The sequence below is a fragment of the Suncus etruscus genome, chromosome 8, assembly GCF_024139225.1.
Source record: "Suncus etruscus isolate mSunEtr1 chromosome 8, mSunEtr1.pri.cur, whole genome shotgun sequence".
In the NCBI taxonomy this organism is placed as follows: Eukaryota; Metazoa; Chordata; class Mammalia; order Eulipotyphla; family Soricidae; genus Suncus; species Suncus etruscus.
This window is the reverse complement of record NC_064855.1, coordinates 36,031,478-36,058,419: the sequence shown is the minus strand read 5'-3', so window position 1 is coordinate 36,058,419 and position 26,942 is coordinate 36,031,478. Positions and strand designations below refer to the sequence as shown.

At 39.1% G+C, this 26,942-nt stretch overlaps 1 protein-coding gene across 1 annotated transcript in view; it reads left to right on the top strand.

The window, feature by feature from the left end:
* Nucleotides 1-26,942, top strand: part of XPO4 (exportin 4) — a 107,244-nt gene that overhangs the window by 20,049 nt on the left and 60,253 nt on the right. The window contains exons 4-6 of the mRNA XM_049778218.1: nucleotides 4,345-4,483; nucleotides 20,813-20,929; nucleotides 21,612-21,765. Coding sequence (XP_049634175.1) covers nucleotides 4,345-4,483; nucleotides 20,813-20,929; nucleotides 21,612-21,765 — 410 coding nt within the window. The remainder of the gene's footprint in view (nucleotides 1-4,344; nucleotides 4,484-20,812; nucleotides 20,930-21,611; nucleotides 21,766-26,942) is intronic.

Sequence of the window (26,942 nt, the reverse complement as noted above, 5' to 3'; positions counted from 1 at the left end):
ATGATAAATACCTTTATATACCAAATTTTGTTTTCAGATGAGATAGTTCACACTATACATATGTTGTTTCTATAACCAGTCATTGGTGCTTAGACCTCCTTCCTTCCTTCCTTCCTTCCTTCCTTCCTTCCTTCCTTCCTTCCTTCCTTCCTTCCTTCCTTCCTTCCTTCCTTCCTTCCTTCCTTCCTTCCTTCCTTCCTTCCTTCCTTCCATTTTTGGTTTTTGGGTCACCTGGCAGCGCTCAGGGGTTACTCCTGGCTCTACACTCAGAAATCACTCCTGGCAGGCTTGGGGATCATATGGGATGCCGGGATTCGAATCAGCGTCCTTCTTCATGCAAGGCAAAACGCCCTACCTCCATGCTATCTCTCCGCCACCATAGAGCTTATTCTTTTTTTTGTTTTGTTTTGTTTTTGTTTTTGTTTTTGGGTCACACCCTGCAGCACTCAGGGGCTACTCTGGCTCTGTGCTCAGAAATCACCCCGGCAGGCTCGGGGGACCATATGGGATGCCGGGATTCGAACCACCGTCCTTCTGCATGCAAGGCAAACTCCTTACTGCTGTTCTATCTCTCTGGCCCCTTTATTTTTTTGTTATTTCTTGCTCCTTGTTCTCGGTTTGTTCTTGGGGTAATCAGGGAACCCTGTGTTCTGTAGATGGGACTCAGGTCTCTTGTATGCAAAGCAAAACATGTAGTCCAGCCCACTGAGCTCTCCTCCAGACCCTAGCAGGTCTGCATATGGTTCTCTCATAGATTTGTTTTTCTCTTGAATATGTTTTTCTCTTAAACATTTACTTGTGTAAATTTGAGTATCACAAGTAACATACTTAACATGAGTAAAGTATGTCACAAGATACTTCTCCCTTAAACATCTGCTCTCTCTGAATAGCTTAATCTCAGTATGCTTCAGTATAATAGGTATGTTTCTAACACCAAGTGTAATTTTGATTCTGTTTTGAATCTATTTATATGGAGTTATTTGTATTCTTTTTCTTACTTGGAGGGTTTTTTGTTTTTGTTTTTGTTTTTTGCTTTTTGGACCACACCCAGTGACACTCAAGGGTTACTCCTGGCTATGCGCTCAGAGGGACCATATGGGATGCTGGTGAGATCGCGGTCCATCCTAGGTTAGTGCATGCAAGGCAAATGCCCTACCACTCCAGCCCAATCGGAGGTTGTTTTTTTAAGTCCAAGATTTATTATGCATTTTACTTAGTTGCTTTATATCTTTACTTTCTTTTTTTTTTTTTTTTTTTTTGGTTTTTGGGCCACACCTGGCGGTGCTCAGTGGTTACTCCTGGCTATCTGCTCAGAAATAGCTCCTGGCAGGCACGGGGGACCATATGGGACACCGGGATTCGAACCAACCACCTTTGGTCCTAGATCGGCTGCTTGCAAGGCAAACACCGCTGTGCTATCTCTCCGGGCCCATATCTTTACTTTCTTTTAAAAATATTCTTTTATTTAGTTGCTTGTTTTTGGGCCACACGTGGTAGTACTCTCAATCATTACCCCTGTTTGACTATATGGTCCATATAGAATGCTGGGGTTCAAACCTGGGTGAGTTGAGTGCAAGAAAGACTCTCTACCTGCTATATTATGGCTCCAGCACTTTCTAGCTTCTTATAATCTTGAATTTTATTTTTTTTGGTGTTTCCTGGCAGCTATTTTAATCTTGTGTATTTTGTCTTACAGTATGACTTGGAGTCAAGTGAAACTTTTGGTAAACTGCCTACATATAATGTTGCAGACTATATTTTACAGATTGCATAAGTAGTATAATAAATAGTACTTCCATTCCATGTAAAATTTTCTTATTATTTCTTTCTAGTTGAGGAGAATTGCATAGAGTTAAATATTGGGTCATACTTTTAGATTTTATACTTTTCTTTTCACATTTGGTGTATCCTCTTTCCAGTTCATGGGGGCTGTTCCAGATGTAGTTCCGGGGGATCATGTGCTGTGGATCAGACCTGGATACATGATGTAAACATAAACATGTTTATGTACTTCTATAGTTTGAGCTATCTCCTGGGCCCAAGGGAGATATTTCTCTGTGCAGAACACTTTAAGTTCTAAGGGATACTCACTCTGGCTGTGCTCAGGGACCATACCAGCCACATGCAAGACAAGCACCTTAATTTCTATACTGTCGCCAGCCTGCCAAGGATAAATGTTTTTAGAGAGGTAGTAAGTATAACATTGTGATCGAGAACAGGGCCAACTTCCTCTTCTATCTATTAACTATTAATGTCTATGTAATTGTTTTTCATTACTGAGGAGAGTAAATAATAGTGCTATATTGAATGTTGTACAAATTTAATATTTTTGTAAAGTTAAATTTATATAGTTTACATTTTATAAAACTTAAATGTTTTTTCCCTAATATGTAATTCTTTACAGTAGAGATATATAAAACTAGCCTTATGTATGTGTCTAGTAGGAATAGTAAGAATTATATAATTTTTAGTATATTTATAACTACTTCCAAAAGTAGAATATTCTCTTGGTCACCTTATAATTGGCATTTTATATATAACTTAAATAACTGGATGACATAAATTGCATAAGATGTCTACATTTTTTTGGTCAGTGGATAGTTCACATTTTCTTTGAAGGGATATTCTTTACTTTAATCATGATATTGTTGGGACATGTTTATTCATCTGAATAAATGTTTAATATATTCTTATCACATGTCACTTAAGGTTCTTTATTGTGGAGTTGCGTTCTCAATGTACTTAGTGTGGCAGCTGACCTGGGAGCCATAGCAGATATTTCATACTCCTTAGTAACAAGCAGAGTGGTCTTGTGCAAAAGAGCTGCTCAGCGAGCGTTCTCTGCAGAAGATGGCATCCTAGGCCTGGCCAGAGGGAATGAGAATTCTGAGGCCTAGAAGCACACAAGCATTATTCCAAGATCGGGGAGAAATCCAGTCCAGCTTCAGTTTTTAGTATGTGTGGAAGAAGGGGTAAGATCGACAGAGGAGTTGATCATCAGGTCATGAAGGGCTTTGGGAGTAATGATCCAAATAGAAACATTTTTCAGGGTAATAGAAAGCACCTTATACATAGATAGAGATATACATACATATTTGTGCTGGATAGTAGGTAAACTGCCAGTATCCCAGGAAAGCCTGAATGGGTCTCAGTGCTTAAAAGCCATTTTAAAAAATTAGGGTTTAAAAAAATAATTTTAGGGTTTTATCTAAGGACACATGGTTGGTGTTTGAAATGGATTTTTAGAGGCTGGATTGGAGAGTTTAGTTTATTTCCTGACGAAATGGGCGTGGAAAGGCAGTGAAAGTGCCATGCCCTCATAGTCCAGTGAGCCTTAGAATAACTTTGCCTGGTTCAGTTATAACACTGAGAATAAACACACATACTACATTTTGAAAGTTTGGAACTTGTGTATTTCTGTTTCTTAGGTGTGTAGCATTACTCCTTCACATAAAATCACTACAACTATTATAACTATTGGATATTAATCTGAGTTTACCTCTTAAAAGTGAATTTGTAGTAAGATGACTCTTAGTGAATTGACTTAAATTTACTTAGCAGTTTCTAGCAACTAATACTTTGCTTAGTACTTAGTACAGTTTTTAAGAACTGTTAGTTCTTTTTTCTTTCTTTAATCTTCTACTGGTTGGGCAGCAGTGATAGTAAAGGGGTAAGGTGCATTCCTTGCATGCGATTGTCTCTGGTTAGATCCCTAGCACATATCATCTCACCACCAGGTGTGATTCCTGAGCACCGCTAGTTAGACCTCTCTTCCCCTACTCGTATAATTAAAAATAAAAAACAAGTACGCCTCTAGGGAGCAGAATGACTGGGATTAATCTTGGTTATTTATTTTTGGGGAAGAGGCACACGATCTAAGCTCATTTACTTCTGGCTGTACACTCAGGCGGGCTTGAGGACCATATAGGATACCTGGGCTACGTGCAAGTGCCCTACCTGGTATACCATTGCTCCTGCCCCTGTTTTGGTTCTTAACCTGGCTCTGTGGTTTGGTGCTGGCTTCTAGCCACTTGGGTTCAGTGATACTAGGGAGCTACCAGAGCTAGATTGACCGTGGAGTACCTTGTGGAAAGAGGAGAATGCAGAGCTAGAAACTGAACTCAGGGCCTCATGCATGAGGCCTGCCCCTGTTCTTTTCCATTGAGCCATCCCCATACCCCAAGCATATTTAATCCCTATAATAATCCTGGTCTCTATGTGCAGAGCCATTAGTTTATAGTGTCCTCAGATGCAACCCCAGGTATTGTAAGACATTTGGGAATATTTTCAAATTATGTTCATGTAAAAGTTTTCAAGGTTTTTTTTTTTTTTATGTTTTAACAGCCTCCAAAAATATGTTCGGGAACAGATTCTATTAGCAGTAGCAGTAATTGTAAAACGAGGATCATTAGATAAATCAATTGACTGCAAAAGCATTTTTCATGAAGTCAGCCAGTTGATAAGTAGTGGCAATCCCACTGTGGTAAGTATTCTATTTGTATTTACAAATAGTTAAATTTTTTATTTCGTATTTTACAAATACCATAGCAACAGTATTAGGTGTTGTACATAAATAAAACGCTGCAAAGAAATCAAGCAAGTTATACTTGTTTGTGTTTTATTTAATTTAGTCTTTTGATATGTGTACATTAGCTGTATTATACTTTGTTTTTCATTTGATAGTTTTTTGTGTTAGGTAATGTTCAAGATTTAATGGTATAAAATGATTTAAGTTAATAAAGCCTAATTCAACCTCTCCCCTCCTTTTAACCATTTTCTTCCATATTTGATAAGTCATTGATAACTTAGTAATAATAGACATGTTAGAATAAAGCAACCCAGGGGGCAGGAGAGATAGCACAGCGGTAGGGCATTTGCCTTGCACGCAGCCAACACAGGACTGACAGTGGTTCGAACCCTGGCATCCCATATGGTCCCCCAAGCCTGCCAGGAGTGACTTCTAAGCACAAAGTCTGGAATAACCCCTCCTCTACCCCAAACAAAACTAAAAAGAATAAAACAATCTATTTTGGGTGTGTTCACCAGTTTGCTCAGGTGTTATTTCTGGCTCTGTGCTCAGGAATTAGTACTACTGATGCTTGGGGACATATGGGAGTCTGGGGAGCAAACATGTTGGTTGTGTGCAGGGCCAGTACCCTACCCACGGTATAATCTCTCTGGCCTGTAAAATAAAATATCTGCTTTAGAAATTATTAAATTGTTACACTAATATTGGTCAAAGTATTCTACGACTTGTAAGTACTAATGTCAATAGAACTAATTTAAGAATTATTATGTTTGACTGAATTGCTTTGAGGAGCCTGAATTTCTCTCTTACCCTTTTCAGTCTACTGTCTGCCTTTTAAGTGCTAGATTGTGGGATCCGAGAGATAGTACAGGACTAAGACTCTGGTTGTTCTTACTTTTTGTGATACGTGTGTCAGTCTCTGTGGCGTGAGATGATACCTCATTTTTGTTTTGATTTGCATTTCCCTGATGATTAGTGATATGGAACATTTTTTCATGTTTCTTTTGGCCATCTGTATTCTTTGCTTTGAGGAAATGTCTGTTCATTTCTTCTTCTCATTTTTTGATGGGGTTAGATGTTTTTTTCTTGTTAAATTCTGTCAGTATCTTGTATGTCTGAGATATTAGTCCCTTATCTGATGGGGATTGGGTGAATAGTTTCTCCCATTCTGGGGTGACCTTTGTATCCTAGTCATTGTTTCCATTAAAGTGAAGAAGCTTCTCAGTTTATTGTAGTCTCCCATTTATTTATCTCTGCTTCCACTTGTTTGGACTGTGGTGTTTCCTCCTAGAAGATGCCTTTAGTTGCAATGTCATGGAGTGTGTTGCCTTTGTTTTCTTTTATATATACCTATAGTGTTGGGTCTGATCTCAAGGTCTTTAATCCATTTTTGATTTGACTTTTGTGCATTGTGTTAGATGTCTGAGCTCAATTTTTTGCATTTGGCAAAAAAACTTTATCCTGATCTTGGTCTATCACTACCAGTGATGCTAACCTGAACATTCACCTGTATCCTAACTTTTTTTGGGGGGAGGGGAAAGGGTGTCACCCCGGTGGTACTCAAGGAGTTACTCCTGGCTCAGTGCTCAGAAGTTGCTCCTGTCAAGCTCAGGGGACCATATGGGATGCGGGGATTCAAACCACTGACCGTCCTTTGTTGGCTGCATGCAAGGAAAATACCTTACTGCTGTGCTATTGCTCTGGCCCCTGTATCCTAACTTTTAAACTTAATTCTAATCCTAAACTGACTATAGCCTTGGTCTAACCTTAGAATTTCTCTACATTTAAAAGTCAACTTTGAGTGTGGCCCAAAAACCAAAAAAAAAAAGAAAAAGTCAACTTCACCTTCACTGAAACTGACATCTAAAATATGGATGTTTGAATTATTAGGTAATAAGGAGCCATGTGGCTTTATGTAGTGAGCACTACTGGGTAGGATCCCAAAACCAAACAAAAAACTAAAATACATAGAAGAAAACATAGATTTGCATCCAGGACCTAAAAATCAGAGATATAATAAAGACTCAACAGCAACAGTGAAAACAACAATAACAAATGGGACTACATAAAGTATAAAGCTTTTATATAGCAAAAGTGACTAACACAAAAAGAAATGGGAGAGATAGATTTATGGCATATTTGACAATGAGTCAACATCTGTAATATTAGGAGGAACTAAACAGCTGAAAAACAAGCAAATGTGTAAAGGTTTGAAAAAAAATGCAAGTTATTGTTAAGAAAATGTTGGGTTTTAGTGAGATATCATCCCATCCCAATGAGAGTAGCTTCCATCAGAAAGATTGGAAGTAATAAGGTATACGTAAAGATACTAATAAATTTCTGGGAATAGAAACTTCACCAGAAAAACCTGCTGATAGCTAAAAATAAAAAGAGAGAAACTGGAGACATTGATGGTGGACACTGTACACTGGTGAAGGGTATTGTGCACTATATGACTGAAATTTAACAATTTTGAAACTAAGAAAAACTACTAGGAACAACCATGTAAACCATGGTATTTAAATAAAGTACTTAAAAAATAATGTGGGCTGGTGGAGTGATAGCATAGTGGTAGGGCATTTGCCTTGCACATGGCCAACCTGGGTTGGGCCTGGATTCAATCCCTGGATTCCAATTTGGTTTCCCTGAGCCTGTCAGGAGCAATTTATTTTTTTATTATTTTAATTTGGGGGGGGGGGGTTTGGGCCACACCCGGCGGTGCTCAGGGGTTACTCCTGGCTGTCTGCTCAGAAATAGCTCCTGGCAGGCACGGGGGACCATATGGGACCATAGGGGACACCGGGATTCTAACCAACGACCTTAGGTCCTGGATCTGCTGCTTGCAAGGCAAACACCGCTGTGCTATCTCTCTGGGCCCTATTTTAATTTTTTTTTAGTTTTTGGGCCATACCTGGTGATGCTCAAGGGTTACTCCTAATTATGCGCTCAGAAATCGCTCCTGGCTTGGGGGACTATATGAGACGCTGGGGGACCAAACCTGGTTCAGCCTAGGTCATCAGCGTGCTGACCTGCTGCGCCACCACTCCGGCCCTCTTTTTTTTTTTTAAACTTTATTTGTTGAGGCCCGGAGAGATAGCACAGTGGCATTTGCCTTGCAAGCAGCCTATCCAGGACCAAAAGTGGTTGGTTCAATTCCCGGTGTCCCATATGGTCCCCCGTGCCTGCCAGGAGCTATTTCTGAGCAGACAGCCAGGAGTAACCCCTGAGCAACGCTGGGTGTGGCCCAAAAACCAAAAAAAAAAAACAAAAAACAAAAAACAAAAAACAAAAAACAAAACTTTATTTGTTGATTTATTGATTGGTTTTGGAGCCAGACCCGGCGGCACTCAGGGGTTATGCCTGGGTCTACACTCAGAAATCACCCTGGCAGGCTGGGGAATCATATGGGATGTTGGGGATCAAACAGGGTCCTTCCCGGGTCAGCCACATGCAAGGCAAATGCTCCACCACTGTTCTATCTCTCCTCTCCCAGGATCGATTTCTGAGCGCAGAACCAGAGTAACCCCTGAGCACAGCCGGTTTGGCCCAAAAACCTAAAACCAAAAAAACCGTGAACACCAGAGGGAGGTAGTAGTACCTCTCCTAGGCATTTCCTATAGGCTGTCAAAGCACTGCATGATATTAGCTAAAACATGGAATTAGCCTAAATGTCAGTTGTTAGAGGACTGGATAAAAAAGCAGTGAGATACAGGCTATGATGTAGACTACTCTGCCATTGACAAAAGATGAACTTTAACTTTTTTGGGGACAAATAGATGTAATCTTGAAGTGATTACACTGACTGAAATATGTGAATATGAGTAAAGTAAGGTGGTTGCACAGTACAATAAAGCTAACTCCTAGAGTTTCTGAAAACTCTGGTTTATTAAAAGGAAGGGGGTACAGTGAGCAGAAGTGAGTAGGGGGTCTTTTTTGATGGGGGAGAAGGCACTGAAACCACACTAGTAGATGTGAGTAAGGTGGTTGCACAGTACAATAAAGCTAACTCCTAAACTTTCTGAAAACTCTGGTTTATTAAAAGAAAGGGTACAGTGAGCAGAAGTGAGTAGGGGGTCTTTTTTGATGGGGGAGAAGGCACTGAAACCACACTAGTAGATGTGGGGAGTAGAATGTACATATGGAATTGAGAAACCAAACCCTTCCTTTCCATAATGTGGTAAAACAATGGTATAGTACAACTTTAAAACAAAACTTTTAATTTTAGTTTTATTTTGTGTGGCTTATGATCTGTTGTTTTTAGGTATTCTTGGATATATATTTGGAGGTTGCTCCTGGCACAGCTGGGAGATCATGCAGTGGTGGGGATTGAACCTGGGCTTCCCACAGCCAAAGCTCTGGTCCCCCAAAATAACAGTGGTAAAGACTGGGAAGCTATTTTTTAAATTTATATTGAACTTTATTATTTGAAAAGCTGCTTTGGTGGACTTGGCCTTCAAATTCGGAAGAAGAGATTTGTTCTTGAGATGCTGATCAATTTCCATGTGGCCTACATTCAATGATATAACAGTCATTTTCTTACTTTCGAAGTTTTGCCAGGGTTGTTAGCAAACGGGTATGTATAGTCTGTACTACGTGGTTAATGGGCATGCACAATCAGTCCGTTGGTGGCTGTCACAGTCGGTGAGATAAAGAACAAATGGTAGGGGCCGGAGAGATAGCTTGGAGGCAAGGCATTTGCCTTTCATGTAGGAGGTCCCATATGGTCCCTCGTGCCTGCCAGGAGCAATTTCTGAGCCTGGAGCCAGGAATAACCCCTGAGCACTGCTGGGTGTGACCCCAAAACAAAACAAAACAAAACAAAAAGAACAAATGGTAAAAGGCTGCGGTAGTTATAACCCACTGGGACTGGACTACATGTTTTGCATGTAGGAGTCCCAGGTCTAATCCCCAACTCTCTCCAAACACTGAGCTGGGAGTAGTCCCAAACACTATTAGGTATGACCAAAACCCAAAAACCCAAACAATTTTGGGGGCTTGTATCCTGCAATATGCAAAGGTTATTCCTGACTCTTCACTTGGAATTACTCCTGGTATTGTGGGGAACCATATCGGATGCCTAGAATGGAATTGAATCCACGTTGGCCATGTGCAAGGCAAATGCCCTACGTTGAACTATTGCTCCAGCTCCCCATCCCCCAAAATTTTTACTAAAAAAAAAAAAAAAAAAAAAAAACCCACAAGGGGCCGGGCGGTGGCGCTAGAGGTAAGGTACCTGCCTTGCCTGCGCTAGCCTTGGACGGACCTTGGTTCGATCCCCCGGCGTCCCATATGGTTCCCCAAGCCAGGAGCGACTTCTGAGCACATTGCCAGGAGTAACCCCTGAGCGTCACTGGGTGTGGCCCAAAAACCAAAAACCAAACACAAAAAAAAAAAAGAAAGAAAGAAAGCAAAAAATATGAATGAAATAAGTTGGAAGTATTAGTAAGGAGATTTGGAACTAAGGTTGCTTCGTCTACCTGAATTAAGGAATATATTAGATTCTACTTAAGGACATAGTGTCTCTTGGCAATTTGTGTTTAAGTTGGCCAGCTCATGAGGATTGGTGTATTTAAGAGCTTAACTACCAACTCTGGGGTGCAGTGGTGCATATGATTAGTGCTTTTTCCTTGATTATATAGGTGATTGTGTTTGCTAGGATTTCAAGTATTAATATAGTAACTGCAATTGGCTCTCCATCTCCATAGTAGGATTTTGGATACGCAGTTAAGGGAGTTCTCAGCTCTCAAGAAGCAGCACACACTCAGGAATAGTGTTCTCCACTTCTTTTTCTCCTTGGCTAATTTGACCCAGTACAAGAAATAGTCCCTAATACAACCTGGCAATTGGATTTGGATTTTTTTTTTTTAAAGCCACTGATGCTTTTTTTTTTTTTTTTTTTTTTTTTTTTGGTTTTGGGTTTTTGGTTTTTGGGCCACACCCGGCAGTGCTCAGGGGTTACTCCTGGCTGTCTGCTCAGAAATAGCTTAGCTCCTGGCAGGCACAGGGGACCATATGGGACACCGGGATTCAAACCAACCACCTTTGGTCCTGGATCAGCTGCTTACAAGGCAAACACCACTGTGCTATCTCTCCCGGCCCGCCACTGATGCTTTTAAGAATGATTGGAACAGATGTATCTTGTTACGGAAGATTTCTCTATTCATAGTGCTTACACGTTCAGAGTAGTGGATAAATTTCTTATCCTCATGAAATATTCCATAGCAGAAAAACTCTTTAAAGTTGACTTTCTACTAAAAACTTCTATAGTATGTCAGTAATGAAAGATAAGGTTTAATTTCAAGATTTTTAGATGAATTATTTATGGTGATCACACTGAAAATGTTAAACAAGTTAAGGTTTTTTTTTTAAGTTAAAGTGTTTTTATTAGAAATTAAGGGGCCAGGCGGTGGTGCTGGAGGTAAGGTGCCTGCCTTACCTGCGCTAGCCTAGGAGACGGACCGCGGTTCGATCCCCCGGCGTCCCATATGGTCCCCCAAGCCAGGAGCGACTTCTGAGCGCATAGCCAGGAGTAACCCCTGAGCGTCACCGGGTGTGGCCCAAAAACCAAAAACCAAAAAAAAAAAAAAAAAAAAAAAAAAAAAGAAATTAAGTACCATCATCCCTATTTGTCTTTGTTTGGCAAATTAAAACTAGCACATTTAGCAGGTCTAAAATATTAAGGTTACAGAGCCATAAGACATTTTAAAATATCTTCTTTTCAAGAATTTGCTTAATAGTTTTCTTAGTCTAGAATAAGCAATGGAAGAGAGGTTTAAAATTTTGATAAGAATATAGAACAATCAGAATAATAGACAGTATTGGCTAGTTAACTTGATAAAAGTGATCTGAAAAGATTTGAAAAGAAGAGAAAATTGGTTGTTTTTCTGTCGATAAGAGAAAAGTTGACCTCTTAAATTAAATTAGGTAACTTTGCTTCATAACTCTTTGAGAATAATGTTTCCAATATTCTTCACTGGGCAGGAAATATGCATTTCCCTGTTTGTTTGTTTGTTTTTGTTTTGTTTTGTTTTGTTTTTATTCATTTTTGTTTTTGAGCCACACCCATTGACGCTCAGGGGTTACTCCTGGCTATGTGCTCAGAAATCACTCCTAGCTTGGGGGACCATATGGGACGGCAGGGGATCGAACCTTACCTCTAGCACCACCACTCTGGCCCCTCCCTCTGTTTTCTAAGAATATTATTTTTTGATAGTTCATCTTCTTTTAGTAGTCTTCATTTACATATAGAAATAAGGTTGGAGGCAGTATACATAAATTGATTTTGGTTTTGGAATATGACTTAAGTTGAATTTAAACTTAAGTTTAAATCTTTCTTATTTACTGTTAGATATGAGCAAATTATTTTAGGACCTTTATATCTGGATTTACTAATCTTTAAAATAAATCTGATTGTGCCCATAAACACTCCAAGGACAACCTGGATTAGGAAAGATCATTTGTAGATTTCACAAGTCTTTTCTCTCCTAGAATCCCTATATTGCTTTCCTAATAGAATCTGGGGACATAAACTATATAAAATTCCTTCCTTCCTCCCTCACTCCCTCCCTAGCTGCTGTACTCATACTCCAGCCCCTTGTTTTCTGTTTCTTTGTTTGTTTATTTTGGGCCACAACTGGCAATGCTCAGGGATCTCATGACTCTGCATTCAGAAATTACTCCTGGATGGCTCAGGGGATCATAAGAGATGCTGGGGATTGAATCTGGATTGGCCCTGTGCAAGGCAAGCACCCTACCTGCTGTGCAATCGCTCTAGCCCCTTCTTCTGTTGGGAGAAAGGGTGGGGGGTGATAAGATTGAGCCATATCCATTGGTGCTCAAAGGCTCCTCTTTCTTGGTGCTCAGGAGTTGTTACTGGCATTATTCAGAAATTGAACCCAGGCTTCCTGAATAAGCATATTTTCCAAAAATGAGAAATAGGTACTGCTGCCTCTTAAACTATGTTTCCTGCCCTAAATTGACATTTAAAACTTAATATTAAATTTGAAGAAAGTATACTTATTATCTGTAAAGAATATATGTAATGTAATAAAGTATATCTTATTTGGGATAAAACCAATTATATATTTTAAAAATACAGCTATATAATGTATAAATGACATTAGTTTGTATTTAAATGGGGTGTGTGTGTGTGTGTGTGTGTGTGTGCGTGCGCTTTTTGGGCTACATCCAGTGGCGCTCAGGGGTTACTACTGGCTATGCACTCAGAAATTGCTCCTGGCTTGGAGGACCATATAGGACGCTGGGGGATCAGACCGCTGTATGTCCTAGGTTAGCACATGCAAGGAAAATGCCCTACCCCTTGCGCCACTGCTCCAGCTTCTATTGATTTATAAGTAGCTTAGTTTCTTCACACACAACAAATTTATGTATCATAATGTATTCTGAGAATAATTATGTTTGTATACCTATTAAATACTATGTTGTTTCATGCCTGTCTTTATGGATAGGCCATTTCCCTCTGTGGCTATAAAGGTTGCCATAGTTACTTCAGTTTAGTTTGCAAAACTGCCAGACCTATTTTACAATTTGAGAGGGATAGAGTAGGAGACTTTATTTCCAAAGGAAATAGCTAAATGTTTTCACATCTAAATTGAATTTTTAATTACTTCATGTTTGTTTTATTTCCTTTGGCAGTAGTGATAATTTTAAAGCTGCTTAATTTAGCATTTGAGCCTCCTTTCTTCCTCTTTGCCATGCTAGAGAGAAGTGGGTGAGAAATTCACTTGTCTACAGCAATGCTGCCCCTGGATGTGATAGCCAGCTTAATCTCTCTTATCACAATTCTCATTGATGTTTGCTTAGAAGAGCAGCTGGAAGTCTGCTTTATGTATGGCAACCTTTCATAAAGTTTATTCTTGGTAATAAAGCTGCTGGGGTAAGAGCCAGGCTATTATAAGAGACAATCCTTTCTCTGAACAAGAGTATTTTATTTTGTCAGCTGGAGTTAGTGTTTGAGTATCCTGTGCGTGTGACAGTAAGCTGGTGAGTAAGTCAGGCTTTCCAAAGGAAAATTTTTTTCACTATCATTAAATTAATGGCTTTTATTAGAAGTGGGAATGCTGGTAGAAGACTTTTGGTGAGAAGACTGCAATTTAAAAAAATTATTAGATAGTAGATTAATTTGTGAATTTTATGGTATTTCAGTGAAAGAAGATATGTAAGACTCTTGAAAAACCATGAGAATTTATTGCATTTCTTTAACTTGTTTAAATTTACATTTCTTTTTGAAGTTTAGAAAAAGCAAAATATATACGGAGTACAGCATGTATTCATTTTTCATTTTACCTTGTGTTAATGCAGTTTGAGGTATATAGTTTAGAAAATTTAAGATTCATTCATCTTAAATGGTTGGTAAGTACCAAGGATCTGTATTTTTATCCCTCTAATTTTTCTTAATAACTTAAGATTTTGATTTGATGGGAGGCAGTAAGTACCACCTCCCAAAAAACAAAATACATGGTCATTTTTACTATAATGACAAAAGATCTATCGATACTTTTATCTTGTCTTGTAACTGGCTGTTTCACATGGTACTATATATGTATTATCTAATTTAAATAATGTTACTGAGATATGGCATAGGTAGTTATGATGAGAAGATATAATGAACTGAGAAAAATTATAGTCGATTAAATGATTTGCTCTTAGTGACTCAAAAGTAGTAATTCTTGAGGTATTAGAAGCCAGAGTTTTTACATCTTTGAACAGTAAGATTATTGTACTGAACTTCAGAGAGAATTTGCAGTGTTTTTATTAAAAAATTCAATATGGATATAATATTACTTTATTGGTTTCTAACCTACTAGAAATGAAAATTCATATTCAGAGCTGCTTGTTAGTGCTGTGAGATCCTTAGTAATAGATGCCAACAAAACATAATGGAGAAAAATTGTGGAGCAAACAAAACAAAAAGCATTGAACTTTGATGTACTTTATAAATAAAATTCAGTGTATTTTAGTAGATTCCAAATAGTCACTTGATTGCAACTTTATCTGATAATTGCCTTAGCAGTAAATCTTTTGGAAAAATCTAATTGTCATTAATAGTTCTTTGGGAGAATAAACAGATCTTGACTATATCATGATAATTGATTACTTATACTGTTCTAACATGTGAGATTTGTACTGATGGCATTTTACACTGTTCTAATTCATGTTACCATTAAGAGACAATCCTAGCATACCAGTCAAGATGGTCAATTTTGATTCCATTGAAATTCACCATTCTAATTATTTTTTAAAATATTTTTCATTCTAATTATTTTTAATGACTCTTGTTTTTGACTCAAGTGTTAGAATCACTATGTCTAGTTCTGAAATCATATCTCACCCTGAGTGGGTCAGTAGAGGAGGAGGGAGTTCATGTAAGAGTTGATATATTAGGGATGACCACTGTAGCTGCAAGGATGGATGTGAGCAGACAGAAGCCTTCTATCTTAAGGGTAAGGTGGAAAACGCTGATTTCTCATCAGCATGTGTGTTCCCTGCCTTCCCTTGCTTTATGTCCTGAAGAGTTGTTCTTTTTTCTTTCTTAGTCTTCCACTTTTGGCTTCTAACCTAGGCATACTAATTATAATACCATGCACTGACCTTGAGAGGGACTTTAAAAAAATAAAACTTTCTTGATAGTTCTGATAATGAATAAACATTGGAAAATTTTAGACCTGTGATATTGAACTCATGAATAGAGAGAAATATCTTTGTTTTTTTTGTTTTTTGTTTTTCAGCTCACACCCGTTTGATGCTCAGGGGTTACTCCTGGCTAAGGGCTCAGAAATTGCCCCTGGCTTGGGTTGACCATATGGGACGCCGGGGGATCGAACCACGGTCCTTCCTTGGCTAGCGCTTGCAAGGCAGACACCTTACCTCTAGCGCCACCTTGCCGGCTCCAGAAATACCTTTGTTGATAATGCCACAGTGCTTTGCTTTCTTTTTTTTTTTTCTTTTTTTTTTTTTTTTTTTTTTGGTTTTTGGGTCACACCCGGCAGTGCTCAGGGGTTACTCATGGCTCTATGCTCAGAAGTAGCTCCTGGCAGGCACGAGGGACCATATGGGACACCGGGATTCGAACCAACCACCTTTGGTCCTGAATCGGCTGCTTGCAAGGCAAACTCCGCTGTGCTATCTCTCCGGGCCCTGCTTTCTTAATGTATTATTCTTTTTGTTTTGTTTTGTTTTGTTTTTTTGTTTTTGGGCCACAGTTGGCTATCTGCTCAGAAATAGCTCCTGGCAGGCACGGGGGACCATATGGGACGCCGGGATTCGAACCAACCACCTTTGGTCCTGCATCGTCTGCTTGCAGGGCAAACACCGCTGTGCTATCTCTCCGGCCCCTTAATGTATTATTCTTAATTATATACTTGTCAGGAACTCTTTAATTTGACACTTTTGAGCTATAGTATTTAGTTTGTTATGTGATAATGTTTATGATGTTAATCTTATAACTTTCCAAATTAAGAACAGATTAAGTTTCTTGATACCTTTTAGTGATATATTTAATGAAAACATCTTATTGAATTTTCCACTTCTGTGAAAGGTGATGATTTTAGGTAAATTAGAATCTAGAATGTTTAATTCCTTGTAATACTTCTAGCCATGCAACAGAATTAATTTTTGTTATATTTCTTAAGTACTTGAGTAGTAAAGTTTGAAAGGACTTACTTTAATGGTTTATCTTTATTTCAGAAGTGTAAAGTGGAAGAAATATATTATAAAATAGTACATGTATCTGATAGCTATGGTATATGAATAATGCATACTTAAACATTAAAACTATTAGAAAGATCTAAATGTGTTTTGGTAATAACTTAGAAAGTTTACTACAGCAATAGCTTCTGGGTAAGCAATTTGTTCTCTATCTCTTTCTCTCTTTCTCTCTTTGTAGGAAGAAAAGTATTGGAAAACAGAATAGTCTTATAAGCTAAGTTTAATGTATTTTGTTCTTATCTGTCAGGTATTTGGTATGTACTTGCTTTCCTGGGCCAAGTTGTGCTTTGCTAGCCTGACAGTATGAGTTGCTTAGGGCAGAAGGCTTTGACTTGTAAACAATTTTTTCTGTTCAGAGGTCAGGTGCAGTGTTCAGGGGCTGCTAGGTTTGGGATTGGTGGCCCTACAACCCTGTGGCTGAGCAGCACCCAAGTTCTGAGACTTGAGCACAGTACCATGTGGCCTGATTTGCTGAGAATTGCTAGGGTGGCCCCTAAAAAGTCCATACCAGATACATTCCTCCTTTCTTTGGCAGTTGTAATTTCAGAAGTCCCTTCCCTTGCTCCTGTCTCTTTCCTTTCTTCACTTATTTCTCATAGCTTGAACACATGTGCATTCATTGATTTAATTTAGAAACAACATTTCACTTCTGAGGACATGTCATAGCAATGAGTGCAGGTTGTTTTAATCTTTATAATTGTTATAAAATTGTCAATGAAGTCTAGTTTGAAAAAATTGAATATGTGAGGTTTGAAATTAATTTGCTTTTTTAGTGGGCCATACACTGGTTTTCAGGGGTTACTCCAGGCTCTGCTCAGAAATTACTCCTGGCAGTTCGGGAGAACCATATGGGATGCTGGGGATTGAACCCAAGTCAGCTGCATGCAAAGGCAATCCCTTCTCTCTTTGCTATCACTCCAGCCACGTTTTATTTTTTTCAAATTTTCAGGTAACATTAAAGATGTGGGATACAATATACTGCTTTCACCATATTATCTCAGAGTCATAAGATTTTCAGCATATGGTGTTAGATCTTTAAGTTAATTTTCTTCATAGAATTGCTTTCACGCGGGACCAGAGAGATAGCACAGCGGTAGGGCGTTTGCCTTGCAAGCAGCCAAGCCAGGACCAATGTTGGTTCGAATCCCGGCATCCCATATGGTCCCCCATGCCTGTCAGGAGCGATTTCTGAGCAGAGTGCCAGGAGTAACCCCTGACTGTTGCTGGGTGTGGCACAACCCTCCCCACCCCCCAAAAAAAAGGAATTGCTTTTATGCATTTCCCACCAAAGCCTAGCTATATTTAAACAATTATGTTTATAGGAGCCAGAGCGATAGCACAGTGGTAAGGCATTTACTGCATGCAGCTGAACCAGGACAGATTTGGTTTCGATCCCTGGCATCCCATATGGTTCCCCAAACCAGAAGCGATTTTTTTGTTTGTTTGTTTTTTGTTTTTGGGTCACACCCAGCAGCGCTCAGGGGTTCCTCCTGGCTTTACGCTCAGAAATCGCTCCTGGCAGGTTCAGGGACTATATGGGATGCCGGGATTCGAACTGCCATCCTTCTGCATGAAAGGCAAACACCCTACCTCCATGCTATCTCTCCGGCCCCAAGAAGCGATTTCTAAGTGCATAGCCAGGAGTAACCTCAGAGCGTCACCAGGAGTGGCCCTCAGTGTGGTTTAAATATATCTGCAGTGATTTGGCGACTAGCTCTTTAATCATTGTGCACAATTTAAAAATAAGTCAATTTTTGGTTTGTATTTTCCCGTAAACTCATCTCATTAGTTTATTCTATATTTCTTTGCTTGCTTATTTCCACTCTGATTGAACACATTCTTCTCTTTTTCTCTCCCTCATATCTTTCTAAATAAGTTTCAGTGAGCATTGGTTGTGAGAAATGTGCTCTGGTGAAGGGATGGGTGACTGAGAATCATGTTTTGTAACTGAATCTCAGTGATTCAGTCAAATAATTTATTTTAAAAGAAGTCTCAATAAGAATTTCCTTGCTTAAAAAGAAATGTCACTTTAAAAAAACTACAGTTTTGCTAATAAATGAAGGCATTCTATTTGATGCATTTCTAAGATCTTTTTAAGTACAATTAAATAGATATGCAAAGAGCTATTTTCTCTGGAAGGGGCTCTTTCTACCTCATTTCTCATATCAGGTTTTTTCCTCCATGTGCTTGGGTCATGAAGGTAGTGAAATGTGCACTTCTCTCAAATCTCTTCGGGAAGAAGGACATTTTGGAGTGAAATCACAGTGTGTGTGTACATGGGTATCTCTTGCTTAACCATGTATTTTCAGTACTTTGGTATGTGTTATTGTTAATGGCTTTTTTGACTATCTCTACCATAGATTACATAGGGAGTTTTCATCTATTCCCAATTAGGGATCCTGGCTGTGGGAGAAAAGAAGCTCTTACATTTAATTTATATAGTCCTACCTAGTTTAGTTGAAATGAAGAAGCAAATGGGAATTTAGTTTTATTTTGATAATTTTGCAGGGCAATTTCAGGTGTACAATAACAGATAAATAACATGTTGGCCACCTTCTCAGTACTAATTTAACCTCATCAACTTGTATTAATCTCTAGTATGTTCATTTTATCTATATTTGCTAAGATTTGTGAAGATAAGCATCTTGTAAGGTCAAGGTACTGACATCAGAAGCATTTCTGAACAAAGATGTTGCAGTTGGTGGGTGGGTAGATTGTGTTCAGCTGTTGTATAAGATTCATAAATAGTATCATCTGGACTTTAATCTTTCGGTTGTTCAGAGTTAGTGTGCATATTTCTGTTTAACCCCTGGAAACCCGCCAAAATAATTTGCATCCTCTGTCCTTGGCACCTTGACTCTCTGCATAATCTATGAATAAAAGAAAAGAATTGATACTAGGAATTGGGTAGATAAAGCTCTGAAAAGGAACATCATTTTCAAAATTGGTTCTGCATTGGTTTATGATACTATGGAGTTTTGTTTCATCCCCTGGGTATTTACTACTCTACTACTCCCTTCCCTTTACCAGAATTCCAGAGCTATTCCACAACCAAAGAACCTTTCTTCCAGCCCTTTACTCAATCTGGAGCTAGTTTTATTAGAAAAAAATTAGAACTCACTAGTTTTGCTCATTTCTTTGCCATTTGCTTTATTTGTACCATTGTCTTCCCCTTTTTACATAATATAATCACCTCAAGATTCATTTATTTTGTCCCAAAAGGAATTTAATTCATCTTTGTTTTGTGAGAGAGTAGTTTCCCATATTATGTACACTTGTCACTGACATTTAGGTTGAAAAAAAAGTACTTTAAAAGTAGTGCTTTATATTCCTTATGAAATACCTAGGATAGGTATGATACATTTTTTTGGTCTTCATTTGATATTAAAACTCTTTAATTTTACCTAGTTAATATTTTGGAAATTGTAAAATCTGTTTTACTTTTTATGTTTTGGGCAGGCAGTAGACCATAGAATTAGACAGGAGCTCTCCAGGTCTTCATATCTCACTTTCAAGTGTAAAATAGGCTTTTTTTTTTTTTTTTTTTTTTTTGGTTTTTGGGCCACACCCGGTAACGCTCAGGGGTTACTCCTGGCTATGTGCTCAGAAGTTGCTCCTGGCTTGGGGGACCATATGGGACACGGGGGGATCGAACCGCGGTCCGTCCAAGGCAGCGCTGGCAAGGCAGGCACCTTACCTTTAGCGCCACCGCCCGGCCCCTAAAATAGGCATTTTTATGTGAATTGAGTGAAATGATATTCAACATTGTTTTTTGGGGGGGTACATTTGGCCATACCAGTGATGCTCAGGGGTTACTCCTGACTATGCGCTCAGAAATTGCTCCTGGCTTGGCTGGAGATAGAATCCAGGTCTGTCTTGGGTCAATCACGTGCAAGGCAAACTTCTTACCGTTGTGCTACTACTCCAGCCCCAACGTTGGGTTATCTTAAGATTTTATTTGCACTGTATGTTTGAGTAGTAATATATCTTGAATGCAAATCTTTAGATAGATTTATATAACTGTAGTTGAGGAAGTAAAGTTTCTAGGTTATTTAGAAAAGAGAACTAGGGTGCCCAGGTCATATATAGTACAGCTGACAGCATGCTTGCTTTGCACACAGCCCACCTAGGTTCTATCCCCAGCATCCAGGTCTGCCAGGAGAAATTTCTGCTTGTAGAGCCAGGAGATAACCCTGAGCATTGAAAATGAAACAAAAAAGGAAAAGAAAAGAGAACTGATATTCTCATCTAATTTTCAGTCTGCTAAATATGTTAGGTTTGTTTATTTTGGGGCCACACCTGGCAGTGCTTAGGGCTTATTTTTGGCTCTGCATTCAGGGATCACTCCTGGCAGGCTCAGAAGACCTCTGGGGGTACCAGAGATAACCTGGATGCTTGCAAAACAAGCTTCTTACTCTCAGTACTGTTTCACATCCCTACATTTAAGATTTAAAGATACAGTAGCAGATAAATAAAATACTTTTTTTTTAAAAAACATTTTTATTGAAAGGAAGCATTGGAAATGCCTTATAGTTATTACTTAATACATTATTACAGCAAACTCTGGCCTGTTCTATTCTGACTGCACTGTTGAGTGAATTCTCAAGTTCAAGCAAAACGAGTAACATTGGATTGAGTATGGAATTCCATGGTAACTGCAAAAGAATTTTTCAGGTATTGTCAGTTTTTGTTTGTTTTAATTCACTTCTTAATTTGTTCCTGATGGAGCAAGAATATTTATTCTCTATATCTGAACGAAAATCAACTTGAAGATTTGTACTGTGATTTCAATAGGATAAAGTGATAGATTTGGTGAATTGATCACTTGCTTAATTCTAGATTTTAAACACCATAAAAAGGAAGTTCTGCACTGAAAGATAGTGTTATTCTTACTATGTTTAACGTAATTCAATTGGTGGGATTCTGTGGGCCTTAAAAATAGGCCTGGCAGAATGCCCAAGAGGGGAGTGCATTTAAAATGTTATTGCAGATGGTATGCGCTCTTTGTCTTGTATGTATTGTTTGGCTCTGAAGTGAAGTTATGTGAAGGCATTGGCTTCAGTCCGAGGGCTTTGCTTGATAGCAACTGACCCCTTCAGCTCTTTTGTAGTTTGTACAGGGTTCACTTTTTCCTAAGTTGTGAATGTATTCCAGTGAGTCTATCTAAAATGCTGTCAGTTGAAAGCATACTGTGATGTAAATTATGAGCAGTTGTAAAAATGGAAACTCTTTTTAAAGAAGTAGTGTCTTCCATCGGAACTATTCAGGTTTTTATTCTTTTTGTATGTTATGGTTGTAAAGAGATACAATTTCAATCACTTTTGATACAGAGATCATGGTGATCTGTGTATTACAGGAAGAAGACCTTCGTCAGATCTTCATGTTAACTGTGGAAGTGCTACAGGAGTTCAGCAGACGGGAAAATCTCAATGCTCAGATGTCTTCTGTATTTCAGCGTTACCTTGCACTTGCCAATCAAGTCTTGAGCTGGAACTTTCTTCCTCCAAATTATATCCTTTTAACAACAGTTTGTGGATGTTTTTTTATAAATGAGTTAATTGTGACTAAAAGCACTGTTATCTTGTAGGTTTGTAAAAATACTGTTGAAGGGAAAATGAGTCTTCTTCTTTAGAAATGGGATTTCTTTTATATTGCCACAGTGCTGTGTGATCCCAGGTTTAAATTTCCTTTACAGTTTTGGACAAGAGGGACTGAATAAATTGGAAGCATTTGGCAGATAATTGGCCTATTGCTATCCTAGGACTATCTATCTATTCCATAGAAATAAGCAGGAAGAAAGAGGGCATCTATGTTTTTCTTTGATTTAAGAAAAATCTGAATATTTTCTAAAATATGATTACTTTGGAATTTTGGACTGACATTCCTGAATTAGTTTGGAGTTCTAATTGGATCTAGTGGATGACATTTGCTAGTGTGATTAATAAAGTAGTAATATATTGTTCAAAGGCCTTTGCAATATAAAACCATGACATTTTTATTTCTAGCATATAATATACATTTAAATGGATTGTTTTATAAATAAAAGTATCTCAGTCGGGGGGGGAGGGGGAGAGTGATAACACAGTGGTAGAGCGTTTTTGCCTTGCATGTGGCCAACCCAGGACATACGTGGGTTCGATGCTCAGCATCCCATATGGTCCCCTGAGTTTGCTAGGAGCTATTTCTGAGCAGAGAACCAGAAGTAATCCCTGAGTGCAGCCAGGTACCAAAAACAAAAAGCAAAAAAAAAAAAAGTAACTCAGTCAATTACTAAAGTGGAACAATTTGTATTTTAGCAAATTTTTCTCAGTTTGGAGCTTATGATTTATATTGTTGTCTATTTAGAGATTGGGAACTCTTTATTTTCCCCATTATTGAATCAGACAGGCGAAGAAACAAGTCCCAGCTGATCTGAAGTAAATTTATAACTTCTGACCTATAGTTTTTCCAAATGTAAAATGGTGATAGGTTTTGAGTGATTTAAATGAAGCCACACATTTAAAACTTCATTGAGCTCTTAATAGTCATGAATAAAGAAGTTCACCAGCTAGTTCTCTGTTATCCTCTTCTCTTTATAAGTCTTTCTCCTTATTGTTTAAGAAGTTACAGAAAATTTAATTTGTCTTACATATCTTTAATCTGTCCTTTGGGACATGTCTTTGTGGATGGGACAAGACATAGGCAAATGAGATAGAAAATAAGCAAGACAGAAATAACTATTCAGCCATGTGAAAGGTTTAGGAAGGAAGACTTTTTTTTTTTTTTTGGTTTTTGGGCCACACCCGGCAGTGCTCAGGGGTTACTCCTGGCTGTCTGCTCAGAAATAGCACCTGGCAGGCACGGGGGACCATATGGGACACCGGGATTCGAACCAACCACCTTTGGTCCTGGATCGGCTGCTTGCAAGGCAAACGCCGCTGTGCTATCTCTCCTGGCCCGAAGGAAGACATTTTTATTCCAGCAGCCAAGAGTGTCCATATCCACATACAAAGAAATAATTATTTGTGACTTGTAAAATTGTAGCATTTTAAGGGAGTAGTGTGGGTGTTTACGTAATTTCTTCTTTTGTTTTCCAGATAGCACTTGTATGTAGTAGGAAGTTAATGATAAAATGCAGAGTATTAGGGTCATAATTATCTGATCCATGTCATGATTTTTTCTAGTTTCTTTGAGGGTAATTTCAGGGAATTAAGGGTAGGGCTAATGGAAGCTAGCACTTTCATTTTATCACAGTTCATCTATCTTCTGCTAATAATTTTTTTTATCTTTAATATATTCTTTTGTTTTAAAAAGAGGTGCACAATTCCCTTTTTTTTTTTTTTTTGTTTTTGGGCCATACCCGTTTGACGCTCAGGAGTTACTCCTGGCTATGAGCTCAGAAATCGCTCCTAGCTTGGGGGAACCATATGGGACAGCGGGGGATCGAACCACGGTCCGTCCTACGCTAGCGCTTGCAAGGCAGACACCTTACCTCTAGCGCTACCTTCCCGGCCCCGAGGTGCACAGTTTATTTCTTTTTTGGGAGGGGGCACACCTTGCTGTACTCGGGGTTACTCCTGGCTCTGCACTCGGAAATTAAGCCTGGAAGGAACCATATGGGGGATATTGGGGATTTAACTCAGGTCAGCCATGTGCAAGCTAAACATCCTACTCACTGTGCTATTCTAATCCCAAGGTGCATATTTCTTAATTTTGCTTAAGAAATTTTTTTGTTTTTGGGTCACACCCAGTGGCACTCAGGGGTTACCTCTGGCTCTGCACTCAGAAATCGCTCCTGACAGGCTTGGGGACCATATGGGATGCTGTCCTAGGTTGGCTGCATGCAAGGCAAGTGTCCTAACGCTGTGCTATTGCTTCTTCCCCATGAGTGGAGGATGAGTGGCTAACGAAACTGGTACATCTACACAATGGAATACTATGCAGCTGTTAGAAGAGATGGAGTCATGAAATTTTTCTATATGTGAATAGACATGGAAACTATTATGCTGAGAGAAATAAGTCAGAGGGAGAGAGATAGACACAGAATAGTCTCACTCATTTATGGGTTTTAAGAAAAATAAAAGACATTGTAATAATATCCAGAGACAATAGAGATGAGGGCTGAAAAGACCAGCTCATGAAGCTTACTTCTAAGAGTGCTGAGTGCAGTTAGAGAAATAACTACACTAAAAACTATCATAACAATGGTTATGAGTGAGAGAAGTACAATACCTGTCTTCCATACAGGCAGGGGGTGGTGGAGATGGGGGGCATTGATGGTGGGAATGTCGCAAAGGTGAAGGGAACTGTTCTTTTTATGGTTGAAGCCCAACTGCAAACATGTTTGTAATTTTGAAGAATAAAGTTTTTTTTTTAAAAAGAAAAAAAAATTTCCTTGAGTGGGTTGGCCATGTAACTGGTTTTTTGTTTTATTTTATTTTTTGGGAGCCACACCAGGCAGTGCTTAGGGTTCTTCTGGCTCTGCACTCAGAAATTACTCCTGGCAGGCCTGAGGGACCATATGGAATGTCGGAGACTATCCGGGTCAGCTGTGGGCAAGGCAAACACCCTACCTGCTGTGCTATCACTCTGGTCCCATCCTCGGACACCTTTAAGCTCAGAAAAAAGTTGCAAAACCTTTGAGACAGATTTAAAAAGTAACAGGCTGTGGGGCAGGAGTGTGGCAAAAGTGGTTAGGTATCTGCCTTGCTCATGCTAGCCTAGGACGGACCATGGTTCGATCCCCCGGCATCCCATATGGTCCCCCAAGCCAGGAGTGATTTCTGAGCACATAGCTAGGAGTAACCTCTGAGCATCATCGGGTGTGCCCCCCCCCCAAAAAAAAAAAACCAGGCCATATGGAGTTATCAAAAAACTAATTATGTAGGAGAAAAATCAATGAAACTTACAGTGCATATATAGTAGCCCATTTGAAAATCTGTATTGGGAGAAATGTAGTTGGTTGAGTAGTATTTTGTAAAGGGAAGCAGTGTGTTGGGAGTTTGAAAACATTTGGTCTAAAAAAAACACACAGAAAATATTTTTATCAAATATTAGACAAAACCTTGGAAAGTCTATTGTTAGAAAACAAGCACTTCCAAATTTGCGCAAAGAAATACTTGCTGTTTAAAACACAAGTGGATTTGTAGGGCCTTGTGGATGGAGTTCATTGGTAGGGTATGCTTGGCATGTATGTGACCTTGGGTTTGATCCCTGGCACCCTAGATAAAGAAAAAGTGAGTCTTATGGACAGCTTAGGAAATTTAGATGAACAGGTGACTCCACGCTTCTGTAGACCTGTTGACTTAAGGGTAAGTATGCCTTCCTCCTAGAGGATGCTCCCCATAAATGTGTAGGATCCAATCACAGCAGGACTCTGGCAGTGTAGTTTCAGTATGGCACCTGACCATGCTGTATTTAGGCCCAGGGATGGACCCATTTGTGTCACCAGAGCTCCAGCCATCCGTGCTCCTGGGTCCTTGCAATTTTGGGGCTCAGACATGGAACTCCATAGAGAAGGCATTCACTCCACCCCTGGAATTGGCTCCCAGTATTCATTCATTCCTTGTATGTAAGTTTGCTGTATGGTTAGGGGAAACAAGGTGGCAGTGGAATGAAGCTAAAAGTTCAAGTTCAGTATTAATTAGTACTGCATCTTAGCATAAACTTAAAATGACTGAGAATAGCAGAGAGGTCCTTGAGCAGTGGGAGACCAAAAAAGCCACAAAATTAATGATAGTGTTGGCTACTCAAGTCTCTAACTACTGGATAGAAAGAAAGGTATGTAAAATACATCTCAGTACACCTATTACAAATGAGAAAAATAATTATAACTACAATAAAAACTAGCTTGAGCTTAGAAGCTCAAAGAAAGTGCTTGTATGCAGTGATTTTTCTTTAAAATGACTTGATTTTTAACTATTTAAAAATTTAAAAAAACATTTAAATAATTAAAGCAACTCTTCATAGAAATCTGATATGACCCACCATTCCTAAATTTCAAAACCCAAGTTTGGCTGAAAGTTAGGATGGGGCTGGAGAATCAGATAGCACAGTAGTAGGGCATTTGCTTTGCACGCGGCCAATTCAGGATGGACCTACGTTCTATTCCTGGCATCCCCATATGGTTCCTTGAGCCTGCCAGGAGTGATTTCTGAGCTCAGAGCCGGGAGTAACCCCTGAGCACCGCCAGGTGTGTCCCCAAAACATAAAGGATAACAAGAAAAATTAAAAGAGCATGGAAGTCAGCTGGGTAGGGCCAAGGCTGAAACAAAATTGGCATCTAAAGAAAGGAGAGGGTTCCCAGTGGTTCCCAGTGACAGAAGTCTCACATTTCCAAGGCCTTGGGTTCCATCCTGGATCCAGTGGCTCAACAACTAATACATAATGAGCCAACATCTTCAAAAGAATAGGAAGCTGGGGCAAGAGGGATGATTCAGTGAGAGCTGAGCACTTGCTTTTGCAGCAGGAGACCCAGGTTTCCTCTACAGCCCTACATGGTCCCTAGAATAACAAAGCAACCTTAGACAGAGTCATACCAGGTTTGACTATTTGGGATTGTTTCTCTTTGTTCAATTTCCTGAAAAGGATTGGCAGTAATTCTTCTTTAAAGAATTGAAAAAAAATTGCTCCTGAATCTGTCTGGGCTGGGCCTTTGTTTTTGGACATTCTTTTGATTACCATTTCAATTTCCTCAGTAGTGATAGGT